Source organism: Rhinopithecus bieti, unplaced genomic scaffold, assembly GCF_001698545.2.
Source record: "Rhinopithecus bieti isolate Rb0 unplaced genomic scaffold, ASM169854v2 scaffold_8675, whole genome shotgun sequence".
Classification (NCBI taxonomy): Eukaryota; Metazoa; Chordata; class Mammalia; order Primates; family Cercopithecidae; genus Rhinopithecus; species Rhinopithecus bieti.
In genome coordinates, this window is record NW_016806447.1 from 4,464,808 (window position 1) to 4,475,821 (window position 11,014).

At 40.4% G+C, this 11,014-nt stretch overlaps 1 protein-coding gene across 10 annotated transcripts in view; it reads right to left on the minus strand.

Moving 5' to 3' along the window:
* The window catches only part of ART3 (ADP-ribosyltransferase 3 (inactive)), a 106,485-nt gene that overhangs the window by 16,166 nt on the left and 79,305 nt on the right, over positions 1 to 11,014 (minus strand). For 9 of the 10 annotated variants that reach the window (XM_017876575.1, XM_017876572.1, XM_017876570.1 and 6 more), the window contains 3 exons: positions 3,020 to 3,052; positions 1,697 to 1,729; positions 328 to 357 (listed from right to left, as the gene is read on the minus strand). In XM_017876575.1, the coding sequence (XP_017732064.1) occupies positions 328 to 357; positions 1,697 to 1,729; positions 3,020 to 3,052 (96 nt within the window). Of the gene's footprint in view, positions 1 to 327; positions 358 to 1,048; positions 1,485 to 1,523; positions 1,730 to 3,019; positions 3,053 to 11,014 lie in introns of those variants that run through there. The other variant, XM_017876576.1, reaches the window with a different exon arrangement.

Sequence of the window (11,014 nt, forward strand, 5' to 3'; positions counted from 1 at the left end):
TTTTTTTTTTTTTTTTTTTGACACGGAACCTCGCTCTCTTGCCAGGCTACAGTGCTGTGGCACGATCTCAGCTCACTGCAACCTCCAACTCCCTGGTTCAAGGGATTCTCCTGCCTCAGCCTCCCAAGTAGCTGGGATTACAGCCACATGCCACCACGCCCGGCTGATTTTTTATTTTTAGTAAAGATGGGATTTCACTATATTGGTCAGGATGGTCTCAATCTCCTGACCTCGTGATCCGCCCGCCTCGGCCTCCTGAAGTGCTGGGATTACAGGCATGAGCCACTGCACCCAGTCAAACCCCCAAAATGTATAAAAATGTCTTACCATGGTCTTCAAGCTTCTGGGTTTTCTCACCTGAGTCACAAAAAAGAAGTTCATCAGTTTTAACGATGACACAAAAGAACTAGCAGTTACTATTGCTACAGCAAAATTGCTTTCAGGAAAGACTGAATGACTATAAAGAACCATTTGATATGTCCAGGAAACTACCTACTAAACTTAAGTTGTCGATCAGAGTCTAAATGTACCTTAGCTAATGAGCTGGAACATTCTCTGCCCCCACTATTAAGAAAAGTATTACAAATAGCTTGTCTACCAGGGATCTCAAGGAGCCAAGAAAATGTCTATGTTGAAGAGTCAGCTAAAGTACCTGTGAAGTGATCAGTAGAACCTGTGACTGCAATGGAACAATAAAAAGAAGGGCTGCTAAGAAGTCCTCAAGGTGTAAAGTGCTTCACTTCTATCGGGACAGGAAGTATCTTCCCAAACATGAAATAAATTGCATGTTTTAAAAAGGCTAGAACCTCTTCTCTTTTCAACAAAGAAAAATTTACTGTAGCCACATAAACCAAACACATGATAAGGAACTTACATGCAAAGAAATGATTTGGGCCATATATCCTCAAGTGGAAACTTTAAGAGCATCTAATCACCTACATATTTTAGTTAAATAACATTAAACATCAAGCATCAGCATATTTGAGAGATGCAGATATGCAGAGTTCTGTGTTTTCGTCTGAGTATTTGGAGTCATATAGGTTCATTTCAATGACTGAATACAGAGCTGTACCTAAGAAGCCCCCAGAACTGGTCAAGAATGACTAGCTCTTCATTCTCACCACCCGTATTCCCCAGAAAGTTTCCATGTTGTTCAGATCTCCACAAAGCCAATTCTCCCATTTGAGAAAGGTACATTTCCCTAGAATAGTTTCTTTATTTTTTTCTTCTCGTATAGGCCAAGTCACTGCTTTCTATCTGCAAATATTCTTCAGCTAAGAAATACATTTGCTAAACAAGAAAGAGCTATTAAACATCCAGGTGAGGATTATTATTAACTTTGGAGACAGGGTTTCGCCCTGTCACCGAGGCTGGAGTGCAGTGGGCTTGATCTTGGCTCACTGCAACCTCTGCCTCCCAGACTCCAGTGATCCTTCCACCTCAGTCTCCCAAGTAGCTGGGACTACAGGTGCACACCACCATGCCTGGCTAAGTTTTGTATTTACAGGTGCACACCACCATGCCTGGCTAAGTTTTGTATTTTTTGTAGAGATGGGGTTCCACCATGTTGCCCAGGCTGACCTCAAACTCCTGGGCTTAAGTGATCCACTCACCTTGGCCTTCCAAAGTGCTGGGATTACAGGGATGAGCCACCATGCCCAACCAAGATTATTTTTAAAAATTAGAGCATACTCACCAGGGTTGTAGACATAGATGGGTTGAAAATATTCTGAAATACAGACATGTTTTCATTACATGGTACTATGCTTAGATGTGAATGTCAGGTTCAGTCTATTTTTAAATGTTCATTAATAATAAAGATTTAGTTGGCTTATATTTAAGAAACATAAAAATATGTTTATTATGAGAGATATAAAATTTCAATTCAAACACAAATGGATGTGGATTCACTTTTTTTTTTTTTTTCCTGGGACGGAGTCTTGCTTTGTCGCCCAAGTTGGAGTATAGTGGCACGATCCCGGCTCACTGCAACCTCTACCTCCCAGGTTCAAGCGATTCTCCTGCCTCAGCCTCACAAGTAGCTGGGATCACAGGCACCTGCCACCACACCTGGCTAATTTTTATATTTTTAGTAGAGCCAGTTTCACATGTTGCCCAGGCTGGCCTCAAACTCCTGACCTCAAGCAATCCACCCGCCTCAGCCTCTGGATGTGGATTCATTTAAGTTACATGAAAAAAAAAAAAATTCACAGGAAAGCTAGCCAGGAAAACAGCTAGACACAGACCCTTGTTTTTGAACTTTTTTTGTCTCTCTTCTGATACCTTTGGTATGTTTTTAAACTTTTTAATGAGGAAATCTTCAAAAGGATCCACCCAGAGCACGTCTTCATCCAAAGGCATTTTTGGTATCTTCAATTCAAATTTATTAGACCTATTTGATAATGCTGTTCCTTAATACTCTTAGAATTTTCTACCTTCCCAAATCTTTCCCACAGTCCTCTAAGAAAGTTTTTTTTTTTTTTTTTTTTTTTTTTGGTCACATCCTCTTATTTTTTCCCTGAAGAAGTTAAAATCGACCATATTACCCTTGTGTCATCCCATTCTCCTCCCTCCTTGACCTATATTCATGCCATTCCTTCATTGGTCTCCCAAATGTTATTTCCTAAGATAAGAAAATACAGGAACAGGAGCTAGCTCTTTGCACAGGAGTCAAGTGGGAAATCGCTGAAGATGCAGGGGAATTAAGGAGTCCTTAAACTCCTATAAGGTCAGGCTCGGATGACAGTGGCATGTTCCCTTTATGCCCAGGCCAGTGCAGTGTTTGAGAGAAGAGCCACAGGCAAGTCTGTGGGTGGGAATGAGGGTGGCAGTGGGGAGCTGGCAGCAAAGGCTCCTAGGCTCTCCACGGGAAAAGGTACCAGCAGTAGCACAATTTAGCTTTGAGAAAATGATGTCTGACAGTATGACAGCACAGTGGTGGGGTGGCTCTGACCCATACCTATGAGAAGTCACTGATAAAATTCCTACTGTAGGGATAAGACCTTAAAGTGTACCTTACCTAGGTTCTCAACACAGTTTTCAGTTTTAAGTCCTGAAACACAAAGATAAAGCTTTATTAGTTAGACATAATCAACCCTAGTAAATATTTCAATTCATCTATGGCTATTGGTAACCGAATCTGTCAGCTCCTGGTCTATCAGACTCATAATTAGTAAGATGCAAATTGCAGGCTGGGCCTGGTGGCTCATACCTGTAACCCTAAGGCTGATGCGGGAGGATCGCTTCAGCCCAGGAGTTCGAGACCAGCCTGGGCAATATAGGAAGACCCCATTTCTACAAAATTTTTTTTTAAAAATTAGCCAGGCATGGTGGCACACACCTGTAGTCCCAGCTACTCAGGAAGGTCAGGTGGGAGGATCACTTGGGCCCAGGAGGTTGAAGCTGCAGTGAGCTGTGATCACGCTACTACACTCCAGCCTGGGCGACAGAGTGAGACCCTGTCTCAATTATTTAAAAAAATTGCAGAACAATTATATTTTAGTATTTACAGTACAGCCACCAAACAGCTATATGACCTCTGACAAAACACCTAAGCCTCCTGGAATTCAGTTTTCTTGTCTGTATCTTTTACTAGGAGACTGCTTCAAATGACTTTCAAGGGCCCATCCTGGGCTAATACTTTATCATTCTATACTATAATTAGTCTGCAAAATTTAGGAGAAAATTTACCTGTCCAACTAATCCTCTCTTCAGATACTAAATGTCCTCAACAAACCTATCCCTCTACTACAACAATTCCTATCCTTTGAAGAAAAAGAATCTCAATGAGACCTTCAACATCCTTTAATATTTGAATAAAGATCCTTTGCATTCATATAAAGAAAATGAGTTGGTATGCACCAGAATATTCATTTGTGTATGAGGAAATCCACAATATTTGGAGAACAGAACGTGGCATCTGACAGTACTTTTTGTAAGGCCCTAGATGTTCTCACTGGTGATGATGCCCTAGAAAAAGTTGTCAGTGCTACAGTGATTCCCCTGAGACTTGACAGAAAGGGAATCTACCAGCCAACAGCAGTAAGGTAAGAAGGTTAGTGAGACAGCATACAGATCTGGTGCAGTATGAGCCATATGGAAGGCCTACCAGAATGCACAACGAAGGTCCAGATGCCTCGCGGTCTCTATTCCATACCTGACGAACACACTAATCTAATCTGGAAGTTCAGCTACCTGAGGAGGAGCCTCTTTACCTACAATAGGAGAATCCCTAGAGAGGCCTGGCTCCTAAAAAGATATATACTTCTATAATCTACTCTCAAGTCCTGCTCCATTTGGAGTGAGTGTCTGAACCAGAAATCCAGGTGATTTGGTCCGTTTTCTACTGGTCCAGGAAATAACAGATCTGTTATAATCTGAACAGTGCCCTGAGGTTAAACTCAGGCATTTGACTAGACTAGAAATTTAAAAATTGGTTCTAGAGATTATTGCAAAATATTGTCTCAGGGCACAGTGGCTCACACCTGTAATCTCAGCACTTTGGGAGACCAAGGTGGGTGGATCACCTGAGGTCAGGAGATCGAGACCATCCTGGCCAACATGGTGAAACCCCATCTCCACCAAAAATACAAAAATTAGTCCAGTGTGGTGGTGTATGCCTATAATCCCAGCTACTTGGGAGGCTAAGGCCAGAGAATCACCTGAACCCCAGAGGCAGAGGTTGCAGTGAGCCAAGATCGCGCCATTGCACTCCAGCCTGGGCGACAAGAGTGAAACTCTGCCTCAAAAAAAAAAAAAAAAAAAAAAAAAAGTTGTCTCAGCAGGAGATGAGTGAGTATGAGCCTCATCCAGAGAGCTTATTTGAGGATAAGGTGAAGGTGAGGGGAACTGTGGATGAGAAGGGCTACAGATGTAAGTTGAAAGATGCAACCTGGAGACCAGCTACCAGGGGGATTTTGAAAGGCTTTGTCTTTTGTCTGTAGCACAAGTTAGAGCATGTTTCTCAAAGTGTAGTTTTCCAGCCACATACTTCAGAATCACCTGGGTGCTTATTAAAAAGGCAAATTCCAGGACCATAGCCAGGACTATTATTGCTGCCTACTTTCTAGAGGGGGATGCCTTGTAATCTGCATTTTAAATAAGCACTCCAAGTGATTTTATGCACAAAATTTTTGAAGGCCTCCTGAATAGAAAAGAAAGGGTATCTTTATTTATTATATATTTTTTTCTTTTTGAGATGGAGTCTCGCACTGTCACCCAGGCTGGAGTGCAGTGGCGAGATCTCGGCTCACTGCAACCTCTGCCTCCCGGGTTCAAGCAATTCTCCTGCCTCAGCCTCCTAAGTAGCTGAAATTACAGGCACCCACCACCGCGCCCAGCTAATTTTTGTACTTTTAATAGAGGCAAGGTTTCACCATGTTGGCGAGGCTGGTCTTGAACTCTTGACCTCAGGTGATCCACCTGCCTCATCCTCCTAAAGTGCTGGGATTACAGGCGTGAGCCACTATACTGGCCTCTTTAATGTTTAACACAGAGTCATTTTGTTAATATTGCATTTCTCTTCCCTATTTAAACTCTGGATTTAATTTTCTATTTAGCATTTTCAATAGCAGTAATCAAACTATTTTAAGTTTCTGAAGAAGTAGCAGGGTTAAAAATGGATAAGAGAATTGGTTCAGAAATAAAAGGAGAGGCACAAATATATAAGGAATGAAAAAGGAAACCTGACAACAGATTCAGCAGATGTAAAAAGACATGAGAATATTATGGACAGCTTTATGCCTACTAATTTGAAATACAAAGGCAAATGGACAAATTCCTAGAAAATTTAACTTACTAACCATTAAGTAGTTTAAAATTTTTCCAGAAAGAACACACCAAGATAATTCAATTTTTATAGACAGAGTACCAGAGAGAAGGGAGTGGCCCAAACAGAACTCCAAAGATCTGCAAAGGGTTTCCCTCAAGTATTCAGTGGAGTGCTGATCAGATTATATGTGTGAGATAACTACCCAAGGCCAGAGAAAGAACCTGCAAAGTCAAAAATAGTGTCTATTCCCATCAACCAGGCTGGAAAACTTTATAATCCACAGGCACTAAGTAGAGTATTGAGAAGGGTACAGCCTCAGCAGTGAGAAATAATGAGCCCTAGATTAAAGTGACTCTGGTTCTGCCTAGAAAATCTGAAGAATCAGCCCTAAAACAATCAAACTGTTTTAAAGTAAATTAACTATGTACCAGAACAAAGCTCAAGAATATTTTTAGAAATATAAAATTGCCATGCACACAACAAGGTAAAATTCACAACATCTTGCACCCAATCAAAAATACCAGCAAAGAAGCAGGAAAATACAATTCATCATGACAAGAGAACTCAATCTAATGAAACTACCCCAGAGCTGACACAAACGTTAGTATTATTAGAAAAGTAAATTAAAGTAGTCATTACAACTGTATTCCATGTGTCCAAAAAATAGATTAAAGGTGTTGTCTTACCAGTTGCCACACAAAATACCGGAGACTGGATGGCTTAAACAACAGATTTTTGTTTCTCATAATTCCAGAGCTGGGAAATCCAAGATCAAGGTACTGGCAGATTCAATTTCTGGTAAAGGCTTTCTTCTTGCCTTGCAGATAGCCACCTTCTCACTATATCCTCATATGTCAGAGAAAGAGCAAAGCCATGGTCTCCTTTCCTCTTCTTAAAAGGACACTAGACCCATCATGGGTACTCCCACCCTCATGACCTAATCTAAACCTAATTACTTCTCAAAGGCCCTACCTCCAAATACCATCGCAGTGAGGATTAGGGCTTCAACATATGAATTCTGTGGGGAGAACATTCAATAGTGAATGTCAGTACTACTAACAGGTGTTAAGTAGAGATGTGGAAGATACAAAAAGACCCAAAATGAATTTCTAGAGATAAAAATTCTGAGACGAAAAACACGCTAGAGAGAATTACTGACAAACTAGACACTGCAGAAAAAAGATTAGCAAACTTGACATATTGTGGTATGCAGAATAATACCCTTCCTAAAGAGGCCTACATCCTAACCCCAGAACCTGTGAATATGTTATTTTACATGGCAAAAAGAGAACTATGGTTGCAGATGTAAATAATGTTGCTAATTAGCTGGCCCTCAGGTGGGGTATTTAGCTTGGATTACCCAGGTGAGCTCAATCTAATAACATAAATCCTTAAAAGTGGAAAAAACAAGAAGTAAAAGAGAGGATCAGAGATGCAAGGTGCAGAGGACTCAACATGCTGTTTCTTTCTTTTTTGAGATGGGGTCTCAGGGTCTCCCTCTGTCACTTAGCGTGGAGTGCACAGTGGTGCGGTCATGACTCACTGCAACATCAAACTCTTGGGCTCATGCAATCCTCCCGTCTCAGCCCACCACAGGCAGCTGGAACCACAGATGCATGCCACTATGCCTGGATAATTTTTTTATTTTTTATTTTTGTAGAGGCAGAGTTTCACCATGTTGGCGAGGCTGGTCTTGAACTCCTGACCTCAGGTGATCCTCCTGCCTCAGCCTCCCAAAGTGCTGAGATTACAGGCATGAGCCGCCACACCTGGCCATCAACATGCTGTTTCTGACTGAAAATGGATGAAGGAGGCCATAAACCAAGGAATGCAGGTAACCTCTGGAAGCTGGAAAAAGAAAGAAAACAGATTCTTGCCTAAGCCCCCAGGAAGGAATGCAGCCCTACCAACACCTTAATTTCAGCTCAGCAAGACTTATGTCAGGCTTCTGAAATATAGAATTGTAAGATAATAAATTTAGATGTGCTGTTTTAAACCATTAAATTTGTGGTAATTTGTTATGGCAGCAATGAAGTACTGAAATATACAAAATAATAGAAAACATCTAAAATGAAACAGAGAGAAAAATACTAATAACAAAAACCATTAGAGTTTCACTGAGCTGGAGACAACCTCATGCAGTTTAATATACACATAAACAGAATCCCTAAAGGAAGAAGAGAGGGGTGAAAAAACATTTGCACAAACAGTACTCACAACTTTCCAAATATGATGAAAACTATGAACCTACAAATCCATAAAGTTCAATGAACTCCAAGCACAAGATACATGAAAAAAACGACACTAAGTAACATCATAATCAAATTGGTCCAAATAAGTATGATAGGCTGGGCGCGGTGGCTCAAGCCTGTAATCCCAGCACTTTGGGAGGTCGAGACGGGCGGATCACGAGGTCAGGAGATCAAGACCATCCTGGCTAACAGGGTGAAACCCCGTCTCTACTAAAAAATACAAAAAACTAGCCGGGCATGGTGGCGGGCGGCTGTAGTCCCAGCTACTTGGGAGGCTGAGGCAGGAGAATGGCGTAAACCTGGGAGGCGGAGCTTGCAGTGAGCTGAGATCCGGCCACTGCACTCCAGCCCGGGCGACAGAGCCAGACTCCATCTCAAAAGAAACAAAACAAAAAAACAAATAAGTATGATAAACACAAAGTCTTAAAACCAGCCAGCGGGGAGAAGGGGGGCTAAATAAAGAGGAACAGAAATGAGAAACACAGCAGATTTTTTTGTCAGAAGCAATTTAAGTAAAACAACAGGGAAGCAGTAAATTTGTAAACTACTCAAAGAAAAGAAAATAAGATCAATCTAGAATTCTATACCCAGTGAGAACAGCTTTCAAAACTGAAGGTGAAATAAAGACTTTTCATACATACAACACTTAAAGGTAAATCTGACAAAAGATGGAAAAGACTTACAACCTGAACACTATTCGGATACAGCTGACAGAAAATAAGACCTAAATAAATGGAGATTTTATGTTGTGTTCATGAGTTGGAAAAGTATATATTTTTAAACTCTTCTCATATTGATCTACAAATGCAAGGCAAGCTTAATCAAAATCCAAGCAGAAATTGTAGAAATTGACAAGGTGATTCTAAAATTCATATGGAAGCATAAAGAACATATAATCACCAAAACAACTTTGCAAGAAAAGAATACGATGAACACTACCTGGTTTTGAGGTTTATTATATAGCTATAGTGATCAATATATGATACTGGCATAAAGATAAATCACCAGGCGCAGTGGCTCACACCTATTATCCCAGCACTTTGGGAGGCTGTCGCAGGTGGATCACTTCAGGTCAGGAGTTCAAGGCCAGCCTGGCCAACATGGTGAAACCCTGTCTCTACTAAAATACAAAAGAATTACCCAGGCCATTGGTTGGCACAGCCTTTGTAGTTTCCCAAACAACATTTGGGAGACTTGAGGCCAGGAAAGAAATTGCTAGAACCCCGGGAAGCAGGGTTTGCAATGAAAGCCTGAGAATCACACCACTGCACTCCAGCCTGGGGTGACGATGGAGACTCTGTCTCAAAAAAAAAAAAAAAAAAAGATAAGCCCTACAATTGGGAAAAAATATTTTGCCAAAATCAATACCAAACAAAACCTCGTATCTACAATACATAAACAATTTTCAAAAGATAAGAAAACAATCTCGTTAAAAATGGACAAAAATCTTTGAACAGATGTTTCAGTAAATATATACAAATGGCAAATAAGTATGTGAAAGGATGCTCAACATTATTACTCATTAGAACATGCAAATTAAAACCACAATAAAATGCTACCACATATCTGCTTAGAACTGTTAAAAAGACATCTATGAAGTGTCGGCAAGAATGTGGTATAGCTAGAACTCTTATGCACTCCTGGTGAGAATGTAAAAAGGTACAGGTACTCTGGAAAACCATTTGGCAGCTTCTTTCAAAGTTACACATATACCTATCATATAATCCAGCCAATGCATTCCTAGGCATTTACTCAAGTGTAATGAAAGCATATGTCCATACAAAGACTTGTACATAAATGTTCATAGAAGTTTTATTTGTAATAGCCAAAGACTGGGAACAACCCACGTACTCATCAACAGGTGAATAGACATGTAAACTGTGTTATGTCCACTATTCTACAACAGCATGAATAAACTATTGATACATGCAACAACACAGATGAATCTCAAAACAATTATGCCGAGTGAAAGAAGCCAGGCAAAAAAGAGAACATACTGTATGACAAGATTTGGATGAAACTCTAGACAGTGCCAACTAATCTGTAGTGACAGAAAGTACATTAGTAGATGCCTGGGGGGATTGGGAAACAGGGAAAAGGAAGAGAAAGGAATTGCAAAGAAGCATGAAACTTTTGCAAGCAACAAATATAAAATGCTCATAGTCTTGATTGTAGTGATGATTTCATTGGCATATACATATATCAAAAGTTACTAAATTTTACTTTATGTGCAGTTTGTTATACCAATTATAACTCAGTAAAGCTATTAAATTTTTTTTCTTAATTATGAGGATGAGATGAACAGGACAGGACTAGGTTTTGGATCTGGTCTCTAGTTCCCTACCAAAAGAAGCCCTTCACATCCCTGACTTGTTGAATACTGGAGAATTACATGGCTGTCATGTTAGCAGAGAAGTCTACAGTTAGAAGCATTATACGCAGTCTGGACAAGAGTAAATAAAGCCCTCCCACAAGTTCCCATCTTTTTCAGATCCAAAGAAATTACAAATGTCAATGACTATACTCACAGCTGATTAGAATCTCTGGCAACAAGACTATATCAGAATTTGTAGGTCACAAGGACTTCCTCTTTCTGCAGGGCTGCTACTGCTAGCCTGTTAACTGGTCCTAATTGAGACAGACTGTCTTATCGAAAGAAAAGTCATGATTCACTAAACCGGTTATCTTACAATGCAATACGTTCTCTCTGAACTAAATTCCCATAAGGTTGGACAAACTCTCAAAAGCTCCACTGTCATATGGAAATCTTACCTCCAATAAAGGGTCAAACCTGGCTCCTAAAACCGAATCCACTTTCACAAGCATGTGGCTGACCTGCAATTAGATCTGTGGTTTTTCTAAACAGTGGCTGAGGTGTTCACAGGGCTACCAAAGAATATTTTATTTATTTATTTATTTATTTATTTATTTATTTATTTATTTATTTTGAGATGGAGTCTCGCTCTCTTGCCCAGGCTGGAGTGCAGTGGCG